The following is a 25,734-nucleotide window of genomic DNA, read 5'->3' on the forward strand; positions in this document are numbered from 1 at the left end:
TTAATTGTGGAATTTCCTAAGTATTAATGTTTTTATTGATTACCTAACATCACCGCAGATGCTTTTCATTAGTAAATTATCTTCTAAGCAATACCAATAACGAGAACCTCTTGCGTTAATCCTTTTTAACGTGTACTATCGATTTGAAATCATCACCAGTGAGCTTGTTACGGATAGAAATGGATTTCTATCCTGCAATTTCCACTCAAATGATTCCTACGACTATATATTCATCACAAAAATTGGGTTACAGAAGAAGATTTATTCAAGGTTCGTACATACCTATACCTACTATAAGGTGAAATATCAGTATATCGTACGTAAGAGTGCAGCTAATTGATGATAACCAACACGCCAAACCCTTGAATCTTGATTTAGTTTTTTATATTCTCTCGTTATTTTAACTACAGAACCTGTACTTGATGATAAACAATGAATCAAAAGTTATTCCCCCAGTGAATCATCATCTGTGACGTATAAATTTGTGTTTGAACTCGCCACTCCTCAACGGCGCCCGGCTAGCTCAGTCGGTAGAGCATGAGACTCTTAATCTCAGGGTCGTGGGTTCGAGCCCCACGTTGGGCGAAATTTTTTTTCTATTTTATTTATCATGTTTACTACTTACAGTCTTCTTGGCGCTAGTTTTTTTCAAAGTAACTCAGGTGTATCTTTTTTGCACGATATTTGCACTTCAGGGCAAGCGGTATGTATACGTTATGTAGGTACCGTAGAAATTCAATGGCCTTGCTGCCCAATATGTATCTCAGATTTCATTCGAACAAAGTAAAGAAGAAAGTGTGATTCCTAGCGTGCTATCCCTATTGCCAATTCCTAACTCAGAATTAATGAATGGTTCACCCCATGCCCATTGTAAGTGATAAATTTACGAAAAACAATTGGTTAACTTTCACCACAGTTTACTAATCATCATTAGTCAACATAAGATTGGTTTGACGCACCTCTCCATTCCTCTCTCCTGGCAGTGTTCACAATGAGTGAGTAATCGATAATATCCCTTCACGAAGTTTTAAGAGCAGATTGTTAGTGATAGAAGTATTAAAAACAGTTTGATCAGTTTTTAACAATGTACTTACTGTTAATTATTTTTTGAGACGGGAAAACAATTTTTATGTGCCCCATAACTCTAAGGGAACTCGGAATAGTCATTTCGCAAATTTCTACGGGGAACCCAGTTGTATAAAAAAACAATCACTCAATGAAATACGGAAATTTTCTGTGCTAGTTGTACCTACCGAAATGTAATCGCTTAATATAGCTCGAAAAAGAACCTTCCTTTAAATTTTGTATCTTGCTGTATTATTTTCAACTTATTTTTTTTTGCGGACCACAATTCGAGAAAGGCAGGATTAGGGAGGACGGACACCCTCGACTTATCTATGGGTGTGCCGGAAGTCGTCAGACAGCTCTCTTCGAGTATTCGAATACCTTGGTTTTGAGATGACTATTTACTCAAAGGTATACATGAGCTCTCAAATGAATATGATAAATTCTCCCAAATACTACATCAATTGCATGAGAAATGGCCTGGGCCGTATTTTCCTAATGGCTAATTAGACTTCAGCTTCGGGCCTAAAGATCAAGAGGGGCCTTCATTCAAATTTGTTGGCTAAGACCAACGGAAACAAAACTTAAAAATGGGAGGTGCAAGAGCCTCATAATTGAAATAGCATAGGGCCTGTTTTTATCTAAATCAGGCCCTGAGAATGGCAAAGATAGTGCTATTCAATGGTATTTGATACTGCACCTTATTGTTAGTGGTTGTCATGGTATTCATGAGGAAATTCGTATTATCTTGCCGAGTATCATCGTCATCAATAATCCTGAGATTAAATTGCATAGTTCTACAATATGTTCTCGTTTTATATCCATGCTAGTTATTTTCATTATTTTATATAATATTATATATTCATTATTCCATTATTAATTTCTTAATTTATTTATATCCATGCCACTGAAAGTAGCACGATATTTGCCTTACACATCGGGGTTTTGTCGCAACTTAACAATAGACGTTCACGAACATTCATGTCTTGGATAGGGGCAACCGACCCAGTCGGTACTCGAATCCGCGACCTTCGGTTTGGCAGGTGAGGACCCCACCGCCACCGAGGCCGGCAATTACTCCATCATTAGAAGTAAAGATTTCTTGGGTTTCTCATTGGGTCAGGGTCGAAATCCAAGTATTGGATTCCTGAATCCCTGAAGACGATGGGCGAGTTGCTCATCGAAACGTTGCGAGGAGACATGGACATGAGACTTGGTGCGAAACGCGATAAATCTTTACTTCTGTTGTTCGCCGGCTGGGGGGAAACAAAAAATTATGTTGCTCCATCCTATGCCATTTTTCCAATTTCTCTTTACTCATGTATTCAATTCAACACCCATGTTTTCATCAGAGCTCATTCATTAATCTAAGGGTTTCTTCGAATATTTGATAACATAAAATACATAAAGCATATCTGTACCTCGATCCACCTAGCCTACTCAATTGAAGCCGAGCAAATGAAGTCTCGTTAGTTCGTTCGCCCACAATTGCGATACCAATATATACTGGGTAATGATCCAGCTGCCGGTAGGTATATAAACCACCTCCTCAGCGGTTTTGATTGTGCGTTTAATGTGCTGTGCACTAAGGGGACAATGACAGTACAAGTTTAAGGGACAAGTGCTACCTTTCCATTGTTAGGGAACAAATGAAGTCTCGACCGTCTGCGCGAGAATTTATACATGCATGCGCCTCAAATGGCTCCTGAGTCGCTCATCGGGGACAGTTAATAAACACGACCGCAGTTGAGTCACGTCAGGAGTGGAGCCGAAGGCGAATCGTGGTTGTACACTCTCGCTCTTCATGAAAACTTTCACTAGCTCGTCCCTCCTGTCCCCCACCACCACAAATATACTTAACTCTCACCCCACCCTCTTCCTAAGCCTCGTTCGGTCACGGACTCTTTTTGTAAGTTTCACTTTCTACTCGGGAAACCCAGGGCTGTCTTAATTCATCTCCGATGGACTCTTTCGACCTGACCGCTTCGGGATTCCCCGTCATATCAGTGCACGCGCCGTGCGCTCTTGTGATTTTGCTTCACCGAGCACGGTCGGTGCGAGCTGTGTGCAGCGAATTCCTATGTGGGTGGAGCTCGGGACGGGACACTTCGAGATTGGAGGCAGGGGGAGAAAAGGAGAGATCCAGCAAGGCTTGAAGCCATCTCACAATCAGATGGACTTTCCTATTGCATGCCTAGTTACTGAAGCAGCGATGACAGCATTTGATTTTAGAGGATATTCAGCCTCGATTGACCCCAGTCTTACGTTATGATATGGGAAGATAAAAAAACATGAGCCAATTCGTATTTTCCCGTTCTTTTCCTTGAAATGGCAAAGGTGATACTAGATTTAGGCAATGTTTGAAAGAGTTAGAGTCACGTTAGAATCGCCGATGTATTTCCGATTTCCAACTTTTATTTAAAATTAATTGGCTTCCAAAGTATTCAGAAAGACCCTTGAAAACAAAAATGGTGGTAACTTCATGTGCTGTACCCGTGTGCAACTGAAATACAAGAAGATATTGTGCAGCGCTGAAAACAAATATTTTATGAGAGATGTTTATCTTCAATATACGCTGCAGGAAGAAAATAACTTCCTTAAATAAGGGAAAATGAGCCAAGTCGGATAAAACATACTTTTGTTTTATTGATAATTTCAAAAGGGTTTTCTGAATAATTTTGAAGCCAGTTAAGTATAAATAAAACTTGGAAATCGAATGTATATCGGCAATTTCAATACGACTCTTATTCTTCCAAATATTGCCTGAAACAGTGCTGAAAATTTGTCTAAAACTCGACTAACATTTTTGCAGGTTATCGTGGAAAATTATGTGGATGTCGCACCATAATAGAGTAATGACATATAAAGTAACTTCATTTCTTGACCTTTTCGTACATAGTAAACATCATTACACCATTACCCTAGGCAGCGCCTTTTGCTTTCACTTTTCTCCACCAAATAACATTTGGGCGCCTGCTATAGTCCTCTCTTTGTTGCTCTCTCCTCCTCATTCAACCATTTCAACTCATTCCCCCTCCTCTACGTCCTTGTTAAAGAAAACTAGGGACGTAGAAATGTCCCCCATCGTCTGGAAGGACTTCTATACGATGGACGTGGCTAGGGAATTTGGCTAGGAGGCAGTGGCGGATACAACATGGGGGCGCCCCACCCCCTTGGAGGGCGGCCCGCATTGCCTAATAATGCAGAACCACAATTACAAAATTTTTGTATCATCAGATGGCATTTTCTTGTATAAATGTATAATCAGTTTAAAAATAACTTTCTTAAAATCTGCATGCGACTTATATTTCATTACGATAAAAGTAAAGGTAACTCAACATATATTTTGCGCCCCCCTTGAATTTTTTTGTATCCACTACCACTACTGCTGCTGAATGGGACCACGCCAGGACTACCAACCCTCTGAAGGATACCCCCACATTTGAAGGGTGTGCTTCTTACATTAGCAATTCCAATGTGGCCCTTATTCTTCCAAATATTGCCTTAACCGGTACTTATAAACTCCCGGATTTTTTTTCATGTATCCCTCTCATAACTTATCTTGAGCCTCATTTCTGATGGCATTTTCGTATAATACTGACATATTTGATGTTTCGATTTGTCAGAATTTGTGGCGGAAGGTTCACGAGCCCAGATGCGCAGCCAGGAATTGAGACTGGGGGGGGGGGGTTTAGGTGCAGCTAATACCGGTGTGTGTGGGGGTACGGAATACCCACCAGGATAAGCAGTAGGTGCGGGATTAGTAAATTGCGGAATTTTAAGATAAACAGTTCAAAATGGTGAGTTTTACGGCTTTCTGAGGGATATTTTATTCAAACTTACACTATTCTGTTGGTAATATCAACCCAATTAAGTAAAATGGATTAAGCTTAAAAGTTTCTCTGAGCTCTGGGGGGTGGTTTTAACCCCCCCTCCCCTCGCTGCCCCACTGCGCGAGCCTATTGGAGAGGCCGACCTCCCCCCAGCATCACCAATTGACGCACATATTTATAACCCTGAAAATATTTTTTCTCTACAGAGAAAAATATAAAAAATATTTGTATCTTGTATTGAAATCTGAAAAATATTTTTTTTTAGCACAGCACCATCGATTCTTATTTTATGAATAAATATTTGTATATTTAGGATAATTACTGCAGCTAAAATAATCCCGAAATTTACCTTTATAATTTTTGGGTGTCTATTCTGAAAATTTAGTGGCCAAAGGTTGTATTCTCATGTTTTTTGTACATTCTTCAAGAAATCAATCCAATGGCCTCGTTTTCTCATCTAAAAGACCCAGCCACGGAGCGGGCACTCGAAATTTATCGTCAACTCTTATCTTCTTACCATTGTTCTCTTTATCTCTGTATGCGAATCACTTAATTGGGGCTATAATAGCTTTGAATTAATGTTTGCTCAACGTGTGTTGGGTCTTTCGGTATTCGCAACTGCTTTAAACGTATTCAAATTGAGCGCACTGAATACCCTCTCTTAAGTTCCCCTATCTAACTTCAGGTGGAGCGTTAATCACGAGAAGATTTGTTTTGATTTGATGCCAGGTTCTTGGAGTGCCGGAGTTTCAGCATTAGGTCAAAGTAAGTTCATTATGTTCGTGATGTTCCTAGTCTCTTTATTAAATTTAAATCTGTTTAGTAGCGGAGAGTTTATTTGTGCTTATGTTCGTGTTTTTCACTCAATTCAGTTTGTTACTTTTCCACGTAGTGCCTGAGATTCCATCGGGATATGAAGGAGACAGTGAAATGGGTGTTTTGAGTTGACGAAGGAAAATGATTGGTTATGATCCTTCATCAGAAAGAAAATTGAAAAATAGTCATCATGCAATTGCTGGAGCTGTCAGTGGATTTTTTACCAGGGGAATTTGCCAACCGTTTGATGTACTGAAAATCCGGTTTCAGGTTGGTAAACTAAGTGCTGACCGAATATTTCTATGTCTGTTGTGCTTACTGCCGGAATATCTCAGGGGTATTGCTATATTTTAACATCTATTTCAAATTTTTGTTTCTATTATTTTCTTTGGCCATGTTGGTCCTTTATTGGTACAATATGGGTTTAGTAATAGGAAAGGATCACACACAACTTTTCTCCCTCGCAATGCGTTGAGTCTTAATCACGTCAGTATCTTTTTTGAAGGAGGAAAGAACTATTTTGTGTCCAACCTATTGTCAATATGTTTTTTGATTGTCTTTCTGTCGTCTTGTAATATGTGTCTTATTATGGCTCATGACTATTTTTTAGGAGGTATCACGGTTTATATAAACTGCAATTCATATCTCCTCCTGATCATATTTTAAGTTATTAATTGTAATTTAATTCATAATGGGCGAACTCTGCTATTCATTTTCTGTAGTTGCAATGGGAGCCATTGTCGAAACAGTCATCAACCCCGGGTTTGTACACGGGTGTTATCCAAGCCACAAAGCGAATATACCGGGACGAGGGAGTGAAAGCTCTTTGGAAAGGTCATGTACCAGCACAATACCTCTCTGTGGTGTATGGATCAGCCCAGGTGAGCTGTGTTTCTTCGTTTTGGAAGTCTTATGTTGCTGGAACTCTGGATGTTTTTTGGTAGTCGATTCTTTCCGTTCAATAAAAAGTTTATCTCGAATTCGTTTCTATTATGTGAAAGAAGTAGTATCAATCGATAATTTATAGGCAGAAAAACTCACTTGCCATTGAGACAATCTGTCGGTCTACTGACTTTATTAGTTTCTGTTTTTTTTTGTTGATAGTATTGCACATTCTTACTGCTCAGTAATTGTGTACTGGTGTAAATTTAGCACTTTAAAAAAATTCTTAACTCCATATAAATGAAATTCTTGGCAGATGAACAAAAGGAGGACAAGATTTTCTAAATCATCACATTTTCACTGACTCAAAGAATCAAAAGTTTTCTGACTTAATGAGTACTTATTACATGGTTCTTTATAGCCTGTTTTAATTTTTCTCATTTTGATGTATTTCAGTTTTATTCATTTCAACTGCTCACTCTATTATGGCACCATTGGGTTTCACCCATGTCTCGTGGTACTTGGGCAAATGAGCACAGTCCCGTGACACATTTTTCATGTGGTTGTATGTCCGGAGCTATTGCCACTGTTGTATCATTCCCAATAGATATTGTTCGGACACGTCTCGTTGCTCAAGGTGAACCAAAGGTATGTTTGATTGAATTTTGGCTCATTTGCTTATATTTAACCCTTTCACTCCCAAGCATTTTTCAATATGCATACCCAAAATTCCCAAGGGTTTTTTTTATGAAATTATTTGTACTTTTTGTAAAAATTCTCATGGATTTATTTTAGGTTTTATAGACATGGAAAAAATCACACATATGTAAAAATAAATGACGTTTTCAAAAATGTTAATTGATCATCATGTATAAATTTTAGTTTTGCAATACTAAATTTATAAACTTAATACTTTTAAATTTTTTTACGAAAAACTTAACTTTATAGCTTATTTATTCATAGTATTTTTTTCATTTTGCAATTATTGAAAATTGAGTTACATTAAGAATTTCGTTTTTGACAGATCTATCAAATTTTGTATGCATAAACAGAAAAAATGTTGTCATAAAAATTTAATTGTTTAAATCTGTCTCAATCACTTTTGAGCAGTGCCAAAGCCAGTCTTCTGTAAAAAAACAATGAAATATGTATATACTAGCTGACCCAGCGAACTTCGTTCCGCCTAACATCCAATGAACTTATAGTTTAGTTGCACCATTTATAAATAAAGAGCGGCTGCATCGTTTTAATCATATTTGATTTATTATAAATTAAATGAGAAAATATTGATGAAATAAAAATTATACGCATTCAGTTGTTGGCTATTTGTGTTATTAACCGTAAAAAAATGTTTTTAGGTCTAAGTTTGCAGCGTAAACTTGGCTCGTTCACGGGGCAGGTTAGCACAACGCCAGACCGACGTTTGACTGATGCTCAAAATAGTGTAAGAATAGCCCCTATGAAGCAGCATTCATATCAAATGACTTTAGGCGCGCCAGTTATAGTATATCTGTTTGGAAAAAATGCACTGCGTAAACGTGCTGCATGCGTAAATGCACCACGGTGTGCCCTACACATTCGGGTTTAATGCCTTGTGTCAAGCGCCTTCTGATAAACAATAGTTTTTGTTTTGTTATCAGGCGCAAGATAAAGCGAATGAAGCTAAATAAAAATAGCGTAGCGAAGCGAAGCAGGGACGCAGCTAGGGGGGTTTTTGGGGGTTAAAACCCCCCCAAAAGCTCAGGGAATCTTTTTATAAAACATTTGGTTATTAATATTAGGGGGACGGATGAGTCTCAAAATATTTAACTGTTCACACAGCCGCAAAACCTACCATTTTGAACCTTTTATCCTAAAAAATGTTTAGGGAAGGCCCCTCACACCTCTCGCTTACCTTGGCGAGTTTTCTATACTCTACAGACCCGCCAGTAATAGCTGCGCCTATCCTTAATTCCTAGCTGCGCCCTTGAAGCGAAAGAAGAAATACAGCGGATGGCTTACCGACTCGTAAACATACCACATATTATTTACCATGAGAAAATCATAGGTTTTCACTGACACATGAGAACAAACATCACAAAAACTGACTGACCATGCGATTTGTTAATCGTTATCACGAATGCAACACGAATTGGAAATTGAATACGTTTAAGCTCAAAAGGGCATATAAGTTGGGATCATGGAATCTTCGGATTGAGAACTTCCTCATCTTTGAATTTTCCTTTGAGTATAGTGGCGTGAATTACTTTCATTATCAGTTTTTTTAATAACCAAACACGTTCCGTTGGATAGTTTTGGTTGGTTTAGGTTTCGAAAGATCATGAACACAGAGCCTACCTTTAGCTGTAAATCGTGCCGTGGTAAGCCAGGTGCGTCCAAGGACTTTGAATATTCAAATAGATAGTTGGTGACTTCGTCTTCGTTTATTACAAAGTTAAAAGATTTGAATTCATGCAGAGTACACGGACATTACTGATAATCAACAATTGCTTGGAGATTTGTTTACACACACGGTAGTTATGTGTTTGTTGACAACTCAATTCGAGCTGAGCTTACCTCTAATTCAATTATTTTAATACTACTTTAATATTAATTTAATATTTTTAAAATGTTTGAACATTTAAATTTTTTTAGTATTGTTAAAAAGATCAGTCAATAAATTAGTAAAAACGAAAAAAAAAAATCTTATTTTTTTGACCGTTTTAACAATCAACTCCTAAAAACATATCTCTAAGATAAAGTTGAATTTTTTTTTTAACTTTTCCTATTTTTTTAATGTCCTATATGTTATCCGGGGCTGAGACGAATCCAAAGAGCCTAATGTCGCTAAAATCAGTGCAGCCGTTCTCGAGTTATAAGTGTTCTAACTAACACGATTTTCGACTTTCTTTTATATATATAGATTTATGTATCTATGCCTTAAATAATACAAATCATTGTTAGTTTAAATTATAGCTAAAGGAATTGTTTAAATGTTAACATTGCATTTATTTAAACATATGAATGACTTACATATGCAATGTTATTTCTATAAAAACGAAGGCTAACAAATATGTTGAAAATTGTTTCATGGAGGATTTTTCATTATTTGTTCAAGTTGTTAATGAAATAAGTACATAGGTACACTTTTGATTAGTTTCACGTTTAACATATCACGTAGGAATATATTTTGCCTTTTGTTCACAATCACTCTTTTAGCACTTATGCTTATGCAAACACTCCCCATGCAAACCCCTGTTACATCTGACGCACACTGTTCTGGATCTTCTTCTTTGTTCCATTGTACTGCAGACACAGCATCTGTATTCTTTTCTCCCTCCCAGTTTCCTTATTCCCTGTAAAATACGGCCCCTCACTTCGCACTCTTCCCTGATATTCAACCACTCAGCTCCTAAGTTTTCAATTATACTAATTGTGTACATAAGTCTTGTCAGAGGTTTTCCAGGTTCTTTGAAATTTTCCTTATATATTATGTAGCTATTCAAAACCATCCTACCAATAATGTTGAATGCTACTTTCTTCCAATATTTTAATGGTTTCCTTTCATCTAAATATACATAGAGTGTCATGTCTGAAGAGTCTACACCTCCCATACACTTGTTATATTCCAAAATTACTTCCAGTTTCATTGTTTTTTTCTCGCGGCCTTGTCTCAATTTTGTCACTTCACTATTCCTTGCAGTCGCCTTACTTGAAAGAAGGATCACAGGTCCTTTTTGAGAAATTTTTTCCCTAAATGCACTGGCTAGAATACACCCGGAACGGCAAAACATTTTTTCCCCGACGGTGAACTTCTTTTTGAAAAACTCGGGCAGAAATTTTCAGTTTTTTCTAACAGTGCCTGTAATATATGTTCCCATTTGGTAAAGTTTGTTCACTAAGGGAACTGACGTAAAAAAATTGTCCACAAAAACATGGTAGCCTTTGTATAACTAATTGTTCATCTGAAGGAGTTTCAATACCACTGTATATCCCAGCCCATGTTCCTTCACCTCCATCCTTTCTTCATCATTTGATCTACCTTTGTAGGTTAAGAAACCTAAGCAATAGTTTGAAACAGAATCACACAGCATCCAAAATTTGATTCCCCAGCAGTGATGGTGCTTATTTGGCAGGTACTGCAACAAACTTGTACGGTTTTTTGTCCCTACTAGACTTCCATCTACACTCAAAGTTTCGTGAGGGGTATAATGGTATCTAAATACATTATTTGCATGGTCAACAAGGGGTTGGTACCTGATGCAAGGGTCATATCTGGGATCGTTACGGGCTGTACATTTTTTGGGCCAACCAAATGAAAAAATCTCAAAATTTGCTGGAAGAGATTCCGCGGAAACATTTTTCCGAACCAAGGGGTACTCTGAGAAGGCAAAGCCGACCAATATGAGGCTATGGTGGGTTTCCGTATAATTCCCATGTTCAAAATACAGGCTAGGAATCCTTTCATTTCCGCAATCGTAACTGTTTTCCACTTCAGTGGTGGTGATGATCTTCCAGAGTGAGAGGTAATGTTTTGTTTTGCATATCTATTTGTTTCAGTGACGAAGAGGTTCAAAAGAAGGTCCGTAAAAAAAGTCTAAAATATAGAATTGGTGGCGAGTTAAGTGGTGGGTCCACTTACTTCTTGGAACTTGAACTTAGTGGGAATTTGTTCTTCAGGAGCTTGTACTTCCCTCCATTCTACGTTGTCACTGTCTTCGTCAGTGTCCAGCTCACCCGAAGACTGAAACGAATGCCGATCTCCATCACTATTGTTCCCCGACTCACTGTCACTTTCGTTGTAGTCTGATTCACTTTCATTTGATGAACTGTCTAAAATTTCCAAAATATCCTTGTCCGTTATGCGTGATGGTCCAGCCATTATTGGTGATATTTTTTTTGGAAAAATATCACTCACACCACTCAAAAAAGGCACTAGACTTTTATACGCAGATTTCGCTGCAATGATGAACTTATCACAAATTCAAGTGACTCAATGCACAGAAAACACAACGCAAAGAAACGTATCCGAACCTCTGATACGCACGAGTTGATGCAAACTAAGCCGTCGGGACTCTGCATGCAAACCATTAGATTAGTAACTGATGACGCATTCTCAGAAGTTGCCCACAATGTAGGTGTCAGCAAAGCAGTGATACAATCAAACACTTACATAGATAAGGAAGATTAGGATAAAAAACTGTGAAGCCATCACTTTCACGACAACTATTCGGCGACGTTATCGGCCACTTGCTGAGGTTCGCTGAAAACATTTTATTCGCGCGCCACGCACGATAATCTTACCCTTTGTGTACTCTTCCTGTAAACAAGAAGTATTGTTTCCTTGTGAATAAAATGTAATAATGTAAGTCAGATAAGATGATTCCTTTGGAATGTATGTCGATACCAAACAAGGATTTGATTTTAATAAGGAGACGTCGAAATATAATTGCAGCGGGTGGGAGATTAGAGGTTAGATAAAATGTTACGTCGTGGAAAGTACAGAGTCATACGCACCAATGTATTACATGAATAAAGACGCACGTGATGTAGTGAAGTGAATAAGAATAAATCACGCGTAAAAGCGTGCATAAGCTCGTTGGGAATATCATAAGGTCATTAGTCAGCCGTGGCGGCAATTTACGAGAGGAAAAAAAGGAGTTCAATAAGCTGCCGGTGTACGTAAAAATTTACAGACAAAGACCATTTTAATTAAATAATTATTAAAATTTATCCTCAATATCACTTATAAACGATAACAAGCAACAACGACGGACAAATTTTCTAATTTCGCTTAGTTATAAAGTGGCGTAAGAATTTCGACAAAATGAGTCAGATTTTACAAAGAGTTAACAAAATAGCGTCCATTAAAATATTAAAAGTATAAATTAAATTATATAAAAATACCTAAGAATAGCAAAATATGTATACATTCATTATAAAAAAATTAAATAATTACACATCATAGTTTATGTGAAATATTGCTCTAAGCAAGCAGCCGATATATCGGCCGCTTGGGAGTGAAAGGGTTAAGGAATTTATTTTCTTCATGCAGTATATATTTAAGATATGCATCTTCCCGAAAAATTTTTTTAGAGCACTGTGTAATACTCTTCTTGTATTTCAGTTGTATAGGGGTATGACTCATGCAATTACCACCATGTATACCACTGAGGGAGTTGGTTCATTTTTTCGTGGACTGACTCCTGCTGTTATACAGACAGCTCCATTGATTGGTGCTCAATTTGGCTTCTATAACTTTTTCATTGAACTTTGGGGACGCTGTCAATTTGGTAAGTAATTTATGTTTTTTTTGTAAATATTTCTTCCTCAACCTGAAAACAATACTAATAGATCTTTACATGGGCTTAACATAATACCTATAACAATGATATTCTTTGTCATTTTGAGGAAAAATTCCTCCCACTTTATGAAGGCATCTCTTTAAGGTGGCATAAATTTATGGCGATAATAATTGGTAATCCCAAAGGTTATGCAGCAGTTTTTCATCAACTTTTGTAGCCAGGTAGTCAAGTGACCAATGATGTTCCGATTTAAGCCTGAATCACACGAGCATTTTTTTCATCCCTTACAAGGGACAGTTTCAGTGATCGCTCCAATGATGGTGGAAAAAAATGTCAGTTTTAAGCAATCATTTTTTGCAATGTGTAGAGGGATAAAAATCCCATCCCTTTGTTCATCACTCAGCATCAGGCCGGCCCTTATTTTTCAGATTTGCGAAAAGTAATGTTTTCCTGGTCTCAAAATGATCCAAATGAGGTTTATATTCACGTGTTAAAATTTGGTTACTTAAAAATAACGGCAACCCGTGCCCCAAGGGCCCTAAGTACTAAGGACCCTCAATTGAGTTTTTTGGGGTCAAAAAAGTGCTATCCCTATGTAAAATGTAAAAGTAAAGCCCTTTAGGGCCAATTTTCTGTTTGTTTTGACCTATCTCTAAGCGTTTAGGAGATATCGTCCGTCGTGAAGCAATCCACCCACCAGGGCGCCACTCCACACCGTGGCACCGCTGAGGTACGGCCCGCACCACTTACTACAGACTTCCCCTCAACCCCCTCCCCTCCCTCGGCAAAGACTTTGCTCACACTGGCAAGATCTAGCCTCTGAAGAAATGTGCTTACCTTAGAAAGAATTGAATTGCCATAACAATACTTCCAATCCAAGAGATCAATTTATTTTCACTCTGTCCATGAATTTCGTTACATTAACCAAAATAAAATACATTTTCATTGTATTTCTAATTTTTTACTGACATCCCATTTTTGGCAATTAAAGTGCCTTTCCCTACGTAAGGGTAGTACTACGATGAAAAGTCTCACTTAGTAATAAATTTTGAAAGCTCTCTTCCTTCAATGTGACTTCCTAAAAATCTTGAATTAGTTTCACCCCTCTCGCTGCACTGTCATTTCCCACTTGATGACCCCGAATAATTTGCAAATCGTTCTTGTATGTTCATCCCATTCTCGCATGTGCACATCACAGAATGCAATGCATTGTCATTAAATAGCTTTCTCGAATTAGTAGTGACAAAATTTGGTATAGATACCTAAGTCATGTCCTTATGTTTATAGAATGCCTTCTTTGGTGGATCATATTTTCCTTCACATGACCACATACGGCGTATCACGTTTTTCTTTTCACACCTAGAATGGATCCGTCAAAGAATGAAAGGCCTACCAACTCCTCACTCATGTACCACAAGTGGTTTGAAAACCTCTTTTGTGCTGCTTTCGCTATGTCCAGGCTAACACTTTCATAATTAATAAGTCTTTATAGGAACTGTGGGGCACTGTTGGAAGCTAATGCAGCACAAGGAGCGGAGAACCATATCTTTTCATATCTTCTTGAATATATTGAAATCTATTCCATAAATAACTGCATTTCGTTCTCCTCTTTATTTGCGTAAGAACTTTATTTCTTCAGCCCAAACACATTTATCCGAGAGATTAACTGCACTTTCCTCCTCGTGCATCAAAAATTCAATGGTACTACTCCTTGCAATTTCAAACAAATCATCAAGTTTTGTTACGAAATATTCTCTTCTCTTCATCTCCACTGTAGTTCGCGCTCCATTTATGTCTTTGCACGTTCATCCATTCTTTGCATCATTTTTCTAACTTTTCAATCGCCTTGTTTTCCATAATAACAGGAATTCTAGTTTTGTACCATGGATGAGACATATTTCTCACGGTTTTTCTCGCAGTAAGTCTTACAAATTTCGAACCCATTAGATGATAGAGAAAACACGCAGTACTTCTCACACTGTAGGTAAATTTGAGCCGAGTATTTCTTCAATTTCTTTTCCAACCAGTTCAATGCCTGGATTTAGTCTTGATTACATGCCCTTCCTTGTTGGTCTATTCTTAAAATGAACGTCACGTTCATGATAAAGTATTTGTTTCACCACTTTTCTCCTTACACCCTAAAAAACTTAGCACTTTCTATCCTTTTCACACTATACACAAGAACTATCTCTCCACAGTGATCTACATCCGTGAACTGACTACCTCGTTGCTTCTTCCTTAAATATTTCTATCTACTGTTGGAGCCCTGGAAGCCCTGCTCATTCCCTTCATTCCTTTATAATTCATAGACACAATTGTATCACATGCTTTTAATATTTTGTACATATAGAGAACTTTGTAACAAAGCCTGCCGGAATGATTCCCGGCCGTATGGCAGCAAAAAATCAAGGTTTAAGGGGTCGGTACCCAGTACATAGGACGACGTTGAAGGGTTAAAATTGACATTATAGGCTTTAACTACATTAATCATGACACAAGAGGAACAACCTATTCAATACTGTACCACTAGCATGTAAATCTTGTCATCAGGAGCAAAGTCTTTGCCGAGGGAGGGGAGGGGGTTGAGGGGAAGTCTGTAGTAAGTGGTGCGGGCCGTACCTCAGCGGTGCCACGGTGCGGAGTGGCGCCCTGGTGGGTGGATTGCTTCACGACGGACGATATCTCCTAAACGCTTAGAGATAGGTCAAAACAAACAGAAAATTGGCCCTAAAGGGCTTTACTTTTACATTTTACATAGGAATACATAGCACTTTTTCGACCCCAAAAAACTCAATTGAGGGTCCTTAGTACTTAGGGCCCTTGGGGCACGGGTTGCCGTTATTTTTAAGTAACCAAATTTTAACACGTGAATATAAACCTCATTTGGATCATTTTGAGACCAGGAAAAAATAACTTTTTGCAATTCTGAAAAATAAGGGCCGGCCCACTCTGCATGCCCCTTTTTTCATTGCTGAAACCATCACTACCACTGTCCTCAGCCTACCCGAATGCACAGCTGCTAACAGCAAATGTAACAGCACCCTTGGCTTTCAATTAAACTACAGTTGTAAATACAGAAAGTGATGGAAAAAGGGACGGTGGGATTGACCATATGGTTCAGAAAATGATAGGTTGAGTGATCACTGATCACCCTTTTGGCCTATGAACACCTATTGCTGGAGCTATTTCTCAGAGGGATGGAAAAAATGATCATGTGATTCAGGCTTGAGGAGGAAATATGTAGTCGGTAGAATAGCCTAAACAAATAGGTCAAACCTCAAAAAGAGGTGTCTTCTTACTGTGGAAATGATAAGCGTTGAAGTCGGGACGTATTTATTAGGCCTTACATTTGGAGCATGCTGTTAGAGCGGCATGGAAAACAACTGGTTCAGAAAATTCTTTCGCTACACACTTGTGTAACTGGACAATTACTTCCTGGCCAAAATTGCAAAATTTTGGAACCCTGGGAATTTAAAAAAATTATATTAACGATTTTTATGGATCTTGAATATTCATGAAATTTAAGTGGACAACGTGAATGAACTATATAACTTACCTTTAGCTTGGTGGACACAAAATAATTTTCTTTGACGAATTTAAGTATACCGGGACTAGCCACGGTGATAACTTTACGGGAGTCACCCGCAATGCACAATTGTGCGAAAAATCCACAGGGAAAAAATCATTCGCCTTGACCGGGATTCGAACCCAGATCCCTCGATTTCCGGCCAAGTGCTTTAGCCAGTTAAGCTACCGAGGCGTCTCGGTAGCTTAACTGGCTAAAGCACTCGGCCGGAAATCGAGGGATCCGGGTTCGAATCCCGGTCAAGGCGAATGATTTTTTCCCTGTGGATTTTTCGCACATAATTTTCTTTCTTTCTCACTTCATTTAATCACAATTAGCAGCTCTTGCGTTGTACGTTCAAGAAAGGAAGTAAACATTACAAAGGAATGATCGAAAATTAACATTGGACATACTCAGAAAGGCTACATGAACCACTTGTGATGTCAAACACTAGGAAAAACCGGCCTTGTCCGCAAAAACTTAAAAGTTACAAATTTTTTTCATAGAAATCTTAACCATTTTTATGTGCTATATCAGCATTTGAGTAAAGAAAGTAGGGTTGGGTGAACAGTATCGCATAAGAAAGCATGAGAGATGCTGTGGTCAACTCCAATTACCGTATAACCGTGTGTAAGAGGCGCACACGTGTAAGAGGTGCACCCCTATTTTGAGCATCGAAGCTATAAAGAAAAGAAATGTTGCGGCATTTTTTTATCCTATCGTGCGGTGTTGCAGACGTATGCCTGGAATTTCGACAGTTATCGAAATTTCTTCTTTCAATACGAATTGAAAGAGGAAATTTTGATAACTGAGGCGGTAACAGCGGCATAAGAGGGAGTAGTAAGGGTTCCGATCCTCTTTTTGCAAATGCCGTTGCTCTACGATGCTAGTCCTACTCACGAACAATTTTGTTTAAAAGCTCTCGCAGGGGTATTGAAATAGAATTGCAGCCGTGGAAAATTTTAAGGCAAAACACGACAGGCACATAGTATGAACCTTCCCAAGAGAATTGACCACAATCGGGGCAATCTCAGCGCTGTAGGATAATAACCACCTCGTAGATTTAACGGAACCACACTCGGCCCTCCATCAGCCAATTCCTCTGCCATTTTTTTTCCTTTCCGAGACCCCACAGGAAAATAGGAAAAATATCAAGTTTCAGGGGAACAATGGAAACGTGTTTCATCCCTACCCCATCTCACCAACTGACCTTTTTCGGTCTACCAGGTTCAATTCCCCCGGTTTCTGGAGGCCGAATGCTAGGTGAGTCACCTACTGAGCTCGAAGATATCTCGATATCTTTCAGCAATTGTATGGCACGCACGAGGTTCCAAAAAGAATGACACCTAACGCGACGTGTATCTGACATCATTTAAGTTTTTTAAGCTCTAATTGATTGACACAAAGATTTAGAGTTAAAACAAGGCTACTAATATTCAACAGAGTCCTAACAGCACAATTTCAGAAGAAACAAGCGTAGCATAAGCGCATTCAAACAAGACGAGACGGACTGGAAACTTCAGGTAACGCAAACTGCGTGTATCACATATTGCTGCGCCTTCGCCCCTTCTCTTTGAAGGCAACGACGTCACATGCAAGATCAGACGTGTTCTTCCCTTGCTCCTTCGCTCATAGCCTCGTAGCTTGAAATACGGAGGGAAGGGAGCGTGCTCCTTCCCCTCGACCACTCCTTCAGCGCTCTTCACTTATAAGCATTTCCGATTTCTTCTATCCACCATTTAGTCCAACAATGAACACACTCGTTCGAATGTTTTAAACTGCAGGTTTTGACACCAATATAATTTTCAGTTGCAAAAATCCTCGTATTAGCGTCTGAAGATGATTTTTGAAAAATCAGGTCCTCAGCGTAATGGAAATTGCTCGGCAAGACAGATGTTGACTATTAACCAGGTATGTCCTTCAAAACCACGCGTTTCCCTACGTTTGATAAGCGATTACTATTTGCAGTATAAATGGCGCAGGATGCCCACTCGAGGCAGTAAATTTAGCGTGCCCTCCCTGCCGCTTGTTTTTGACCGAGGGTTTCAGATGCCTGACTCACGCTGAAAACCAAGGCCACTCAGTTCCCCTTGGACTTGAGACCAGTGAAGGGGAGGGGGGAAGATAAGAAGTTTATGTAAGAGGCTCACCCCCATTTTCGGCTGCAATTTCTGGGAAAAAAAGGTGCGCCTCTTACACGCGCTTATACGGTACTCTGAATAAGCCGCTGTGTCGGAAGAGGAATATGGTCGGCTGTCATGGCTGACTGACATGGAATCAGTGTACGATCTGAGCTGATTTTGTGTGCACTTTTTAAAATACCAATTCCTGCCTATTCTTTTCTACTCAATATATCTTCTCATGATGTACATCATAGTCATGTAATTCTTTGCATTTTCTGTTGTTGATTAAATGCGTTTATTAATGTAGCAAAACCAACATTCACTGATGCTCGTTATACTGATTCCTTGTCGGAAATAAACCTGATTCAATTTACAATGGAACTTAGCTTTACGATCAGTCCTCTGGAATTGACTAATATCATTAAGTTTGGGTTTGCAGTATTGGGTTAACTTCTTAACCTATTCAAAGAATTATTTATTTATTCATTCTTTGCCTACTCTTCCTCTGAAGTCTATAATTTTTCCTGTTTTAAAATATAAGTATTTGCCCTTTTTTCTTGCTATCCTGGAATTTCAGCTGAGTATTTTAAGTGCATCCTCTTCTAATAGGGTGGTTTCCTTCATCAAAGAAAACGAAAGGCATTGATTGCGATTCCTTACCCACCATTAGTGTATTCATAATATACAAATTATTTTGTTTTAGAAATACCGGGTTAGACGAATGGCAATGGTCCATTTTTATCCACATTTGAAAAGGGCCAGATTGGCGCCCATGCGATGCCACTCCACGTGACGTCACAGGGACCTAGTTTCTATACGAGAAGATAGGAGTTATACGTCGTCTGAGGTTACCATTGCATGCATGAGGCGCAGAGCTCAGGGAAACATGTCTTAACAATCACTTATTAAAACTGGCTAAGGTCGGAAAGTTTTCCTCGTTTGATAAGTTATTAATAGTCCTTATTTAAGCCAAGCGCTACCAGTCAGCAGGGTACTAGGCTAGCCGCTAGCAGCCTGCGTCGTATCACCGCTAAGCCTCGCCTCAAGGTCACCTCGCAGGGCGGGAGGGGGAACCAGAAATACGTCACGCGGAGAGACTTCCCGACATTCATACTCAAGCGTCGCGTTTTCGCGCGCTTGAAAATTTTCACTTTTCATTTAATCGCGAAAAATAGATATCGTCATTTAAAAATCTAAAAGCGTGAAATACGTACTCCAGGAGTAATAATCTTTCAATTTAGGCAATAAAAAAATAATAGGAAACCACCCTATTGGTTCTAATATGTAATTTTAGACACCAAATTATGAAATTTACCATAAAAAATAATTTGGATTGACTTGGATCTCCCGGTTGCCTGTCAGATATGCTACCAGATACACTGCCAACCTACCCTCCTTCGAAGTGAAATCAGACTGAGTTTACTGAATAAGGTGTTAAAGCCTCTAATCCATACTGTGGCATAGGAGATAGAGGTTGTGCTCAGTAAGCTGCTTTCGGCGAAATGAACCCTACACGGTCCCTTTTTTGTGATGGATGTTTTCGAATTCACTGCATGAAACTGTATTTTGGTTATACCTACATCAGACTACCGATTATCTGGCTGCGGTTTATCCATGTTGCGGATTATCTGTGCATAATTTTTCACTCTTGCTCAATTTTTCCGTGATCTTGATAAAAAAATAAATCGGATTCAAAATCATTGGAATTACTGCATTAGTGCTAGGATACAGCGGGCTAATTATTTCCGTTAGAATCCCCTTCATAAAGTGGAAGCGATCGTGCACTACCTGCATTCATGGGAGCACCGTGTTCCTGTTTTCCAAGCCTCACAGTGCACGACCGCGAGGTGTGATCACGGATACACGTCCCGCAGCAGTTGCAACCGGGGCTACTTGTGCGAGACGTGACTACATGGAATGGTGCCTGACAATGTAGTTTCCCACGTCGAGCAGTGCTTTTGAAGCATTCGTGCAAACCACTTTTCTGAATCCGTGAACACACAGCCACGGTTGTGTGGTTTTCGGAACCAGGCCTTACATGGAGCATTAATAATGCGAGTACTACCATGTTATCGCCACTAAAAAGATCGCGAACTGGCAAGGAAAGCTCTAATTGAGTCCGGAAGCACTCTAAAATAACAGAATAACTGCTTTAACAATAATATATTGTTTGTTTTAGGTAAATTATGAACATTGCCAGACAATTAAGTGAAAGTTTGGGTTATCTGTTTTTTCCGATTATTCGTGCCGTCTCTACCCATCATTAACCCGTATAATCGGGAGTATACTGTACATACCAGCCTGGAGTTTGCCTTTTAGGAAGACAGCTTGTAGGTGTGACTCAGTGGCGGATCCAAGATAGGGATAAGGAGGGGGGGACTAAGTGGTAGTTAGCATCTCAGCTGTAGTGGGGGTCCAAACAAAATTACCATTCTGTCTAGTGTAAATTGGATACCCAAGGAAGGGGATGTAGCCCCTTTCTGGATCTGCCACTGGATTGTAACTTACCAAAAACGTGTAAAATAGGCCCAAAGTTTAAAGCTAATTTGCATTTCTATTTGTTAAAGTAGGTAAATACATATATTGGAAAATATAAAGAAATACTTATACACAAAGTGGCAACCCCCAAAAATTTTGATTTTTATCTAATGTGTATGTCGACCTAATGGGCTTAGCCTCACCTCCAAAGAATCTTTTGTACAAAGTGGCAATCTCCCAAAATTTCAATTTTATCTATAGAGCGTTCCACATTTAGTTGACAGTATGGGCTCTTATGGAGAATCGTTTCCCATGTTAATCTCCATAAGGCCAGGTGCGCGGTGTTGTCAATAACAACACGAAAATTAATGTTGCGTTATGCACTGATTAAAAATTGCATTCTAATGTAGAAATAGATGCTGCATTCATTGGTGCCTATAGTTTTTCGATAAAAATTATAACAAAAGCTATAAAAAAACATTTCCCTAAATTTCCGTCAGAAACGTGTATTTTTTTACTTTATCTTCTTCTCGCAGTTTCTGCCTGACCGTTGTCTGTATTGAATTGAATCTTCTGCAAAAAATTCTTCACACTATTTTCTCTTTGAAGGTCTTCACTAATTGTACAAATATTGAGTTAAATGCTGTTATACCGACGTAACACCCTTTAGGACAAGAAAATTTTGATTTTTGCAAGGTAAAAAGTAGTCTCTTACGAACTTACGTTTCTTACGTCCTAGGTCCCTATATGCTGCGTATCAAATGTGAAGAAAGCTACAAAGTTATTTTTGGTGAAAAAATTATTAACTTACATCAATTCTGAAGCGAGTTACAATGTTTTGATCTTAAGAAAAAATATTACGGCGCCGCTGGGCCGGGCTTCTTGCTTTTTCTTGCGCGCAGAGGGAAAATTCTCGGGCGGAAAAGGAGTTTTTTGTCAATGCATTCTATGAAATGTATAAATCTATTTGTTTGATATCCTAAACAGAGAATACTCATACGTCGTAACAGCAGTGTTTTTATCTGAATACATTGATACACGAAAGTAAGCAAGCGGCTTGGAAATAAGACGCTTTCGCCTTGGGTGTTTCGGTCCCATCGCGGAAACCAAGAAAGAGAATATCTCATAATCTGTGCGAAACACTACCCCATCCAGTGCACGCCTTTTACAAAAGGGGGATTGGGTTTTTTCTGAGTTCCTTTCATAGGGTACTATAAAACCTGCACCAGAATCGACCCTAGCCGAAGGGGCTGTGGGAAGAATTTACGAAGGCGTTCAGTTTGTCATTGCATTTTTTTGGAGTGAACAAGTGTTGTGTGGTCTGCTGAATTTGAGAATTGTGAAGTGTGTTTTACACTTATCTCTGATGTAACACGCCCAATCAATATGTCCGATACAAAGAAGAGGAGAAAAGGTGAGAAGCTCATAAGCCGCGAAAGACAGTTGGTGCTCAAAGTCTTCTCGTACTTCAGGAAATCTCTCAGCATTAGTGAGGCCTGCTGAGAAGCTTCGACGGCTACTGGGTGCTCGGAGTCCACTGTTTACAGAGTGAGAAAGGAAAGCTCCCATGATTCATTGGTAAATCCTTCAAAAACTAAAGAAATTAGACAGCCTTACAAAAATTCGAGAGCAGTGATTTTCGACGGTTTTGTGAGATCGGGAATTAGAAGGAAGGTACATGAATCCTTCATGAAAAATATTCCTCCGACTTTAAAATCCCTCTTAAGCTCGGTAAATATGGATAGTATTCTCCCAGATTACAAAAGGACAACACTATATCGTCTTCTTTTGGACATAGGCTTCGTGTACGAACGCAGGGGGAAAAGAATCATCCTTATTGAAAGGGATGATATTATTCGTTGGTGGCACAATTAATTATTTAAGACAGCTGAAAAAAGTTCGCGAACACAGGACGAGTGTATTCACAGGCGAAAGTTGGATTAATGTTGGACAAATAGTGAACATTAGTTTGCGAAACAATTAGAATATCCGCGTCAAGCTTTCCTTGCTGGACTAAATACTGGGCTTAGCCCTCACTTCCCGAGGATGTCGATTTGCAATTATGCACACAGGAACGGAAGATGGGTTCATAAAAGGAGCATCGTATGTGTTTCTGTATAAAAAGAACTCAATGGATGAGCATGAAGAAGTGGGTGGCGATTGTTACGAGAGATGGGTTGAGCACTCACTTCTTGCAAACTTACCCGAAGGATCAATTATAGTGGTAGATAATGCCTCTTATTACTCAAGGAAATTGGAATCCTTGCCTACTACAGGGTGGAGGAAAAAGAACATTAAGGAAATTAGCTTTGAAGATGTCAGCTTGAAAAGAAATCTTTAATTTACAATAAATCGAGTACGGGAAAACTTTGAAAAATTAAAGATTGATGATGTCTTATACAACATCGCCTTTCATGTAATACTAGCCATAGCCAAAAAATATTGCATAATATGGAAGGAATAGACATTTTGTCTCATTCAGGAGTGGCGATAATTTTTATTATCCTTCAATTTATTGTTATTTTTTTACATTACAGATTATTCATTATTCAGCTTGGGCATTGAATAAGTACATACATAAAATAGCAAAAGACTTTTCCTTTTATATTGCAGCAAAGGTATTGTAATTTACGCTAAAAATTCCTTAATTTACGCAGTCTTTCGTGCGATCCCTAACTCCTTTTTGAACTAAACTGTTTTGGCGCCATATTATGTGTGGTTGCATAAGCTGTTAGGATGCCTGCCGGCGGAGCGGAAGCTTGGCAACACTGTTATCCATAAGGCCCGTACTGTCAACTAAATGTGGAACGCTCTATAGTGTGTTTTTTGTACCCAATGGTTGGCTATAGTTCCTTAAAGTCCCTTCCCCCCCATAGATGCACCACTGGTATGGTTGGTTGCATACCCAACTGGCTAACGGGAGAGCCAGGTTGAAATTCTGGCCAAGCCTAATGAGTTTTTCATGGTAGTGCATATTAGTACATGTGTGAATGACTGAATACAATGTCACTTGCTTCATGCAATGCTTTGGAGTAATTTTGAAATACTCTTCACAGGGCTGTCAAAAGAAGGGGAGAAGCCAATGTGGTTTCCTGTTGTAGGTACCCTCGGCTCTGGTGCACTTGCTGGATTAGCTTCAAAGACTCTAGTTTATCCATTAGATTTAATCAAGAAACGCCTGCAGATGAAAGGATTCGAGGAATCACGGAAATCATTTGGAAAGGTAAATGATAAGTAAGTGGATAAGGTATGCCATTCTACTGTGTACATATTGATATTGAAAATAATGATTCTTTTCAGGTTGTTGTTTATAGGGGATTGTGGCATTGTCTCACCAGTACAGTTCGTGAAGAGGGATTTTGGGGCCTTTATAAAGGGTTTAGTCCTAGCATGCTGAAAGCTGCTTGTACTTCTGCCTTCCATTTTGCATTTTATGAATTTGCTTTGTATTTGCTAGTCATCTCCTCCAGTTAGGGCTTGATGGCATCCTACATAGAAATACTTTATAATAAAGGATATTAAATATTTATGAAAATGAATAGGTAAAATTTACCTTGGTATTTTCAATTGTCTTATAGCAAAAATCGCAATGATCAATTGTGTATCAAAGTTTGCTATTGTGTCTATTGAAGTTTGCAATTGTAGCTATGGATTGACTTATATGCCAAAATTTTCATATTTTGTTAAAATTAACTGTTTTGTTGTTTTTGTTATGATGTTAAAAATGTGTATAGACTCTTGACATGTTTAAAATTATTTTTGAAGGATAGTAGCTATGCTGTAGAAATATATACCTATTACTCAGAGAATGTATTTAAAAATTCTATTCTCAATGTTTTTACAAGCTTTATTTCATTATTTATGTCATGGTAGAAAATTCCAGCAAAAGCCTCTCTTGCATAGTTGTTTTGGCAATTATTTTTTTAACATTTTCTTGAAAATGTTGTATGAAATACCAAAGGATTCCATCTAAGAATGTTTAAGTTCTGTAATTGAGCTTACTATTTACTGGCAGTGCTCGCTGCATTGTGAGAGATTATACACCCACTAGTATTGTACATATTTTGCTAGATAAAGACTCAAATGAGCTTTATAGTTCCAGGATTGAGTTTTTCTCTCCTATCACCTGGTATTTCATTATATGTATGTATGTATTTATAAACACATGTTCAAAATTAAAAATATATTTTGTAGAGTTTGATGTAGATCAACTGAATGTTCCTCTAGCCCCAACTTAATCATTTGATGCAACTTTGAGAGCTCTGAAACAAAATGTACATAATTAGAAAATATAATATTATAACTGGAGATAATTTTTCTTTTCAAAGGCAAAAAGCTCATATGAGTTTCTTTTCTTGGAGGCTATCCATAAAGATTCTAAAGTTTTCATGAGATTTTAAAATTTTCAATTCTCTGTACCAGGGAAGCCTATTTTTATCATCTTAGGAAAGTTACCAGCATCAACCTGTGTTCAACAAACCATAGGCTTTGCCAATCAATACTCAAATGTACATAAATTATGTATGAGCTCAGGATACTCAATCTAGCATCAAGGGGTGGCTGACTACATATGGTGTAGTTAATCTTTGACACTGTCCTGATCTTACATGATCTAGAAATACTATGTAATAGTGTGTTTTGTAAGCTTTATAACCTGGATTAAAATTTTTCATTGTTTTCAGAAATTA

General features: G+C 38.4%; 1 protein-coding gene and 1 non-coding gene across 4 annotated transcripts; both read left to right on the forward strand.

Annotated features, from left to right (window-relative positions):
- Positions 1 to 69: 69 nt before the first annotated feature.
- Positions 70 to 25,734, forward strand: LOC124165560 (mitochondrial thiamine pyrophosphate carrier-like). Of its 3 annotated transcripts, none has more exons than XM_046543013.1 (8): positions 70 to 270; positions 5,584 to 5,663; positions 5,771 to 5,984; positions 6,437 to 6,595; positions 7,053 to 7,244; positions 12,703 to 12,868; positions 24,103 to 24,269; positions 24,347 to 25,734. In XM_046543013.1, exons 3-8 carry the CDS (start codon positions 5,856 to 5,858, stop codon positions 24,518 to 24,520), a joined length of 987 nt encoding a protein of 328 aa, XP_046398969.1. In that variant the 5' UTR covers positions 70 to 270; positions 5,584 to 5,663; positions 5,771 to 5,855; the 3' UTR covers positions 24,521 to 25,734. The 3 variants fall into 3 exon arrangements, with proteins under 3 accessions (XP_046398969.1, XP_046398968.1, XP_046398967.1); XM_046543012.1 differs by having other exon boundaries at positions 71 to 270; positions 5,791 to 5,984; XM_046543011.1 differs by lacking the exon at positions 70 to 270 and having other exon boundaries at positions 5,505 to 5,663; positions 5,791 to 5,984.
- On the forward strand, positions 513 to 585 carry Trnak-cuu. The gene has a single exon. It is a non-coding gene; the product is annotated as a tRNA-Lys (tRNA).

This window comes from Ischnura elegans, chromosome 9 (assembly GCF_921293095.1).
Source record: "Ischnura elegans chromosome 9, ioIscEleg1.1, whole genome shotgun sequence".
In the NCBI taxonomy this organism is placed as follows: Eukaryota; Metazoa; Arthropoda; class Insecta; order Odonata; family Coenagrionidae; genus Ischnura; species Ischnura elegans.

Excerpts from the sequence above, each read along its gene's own strand:
- LOC124165560 (XM_046543013.1), top strand. The coding sequence starts at position 5,856 with ATGATTGGTTATGATCCTTCATCAGAAAGAAAATTGAAAAATAGTCAT. Across the intron at positions 7,245-12,702 it reads TTGCTCAAGGTGAACCAAAG|TTGTATAGGGGTATGACTCA; the intron begins GTATGTTTGATT and ends CTTGTATTTCAG. Across the intron at positions 24,270-24,346 it reads CACGGAAATCATTTGGAAAG|GTTGTTGTTTATAGGGGATT; the intron begins GTAAATGATAAG and ends GATTCTTTTCAG.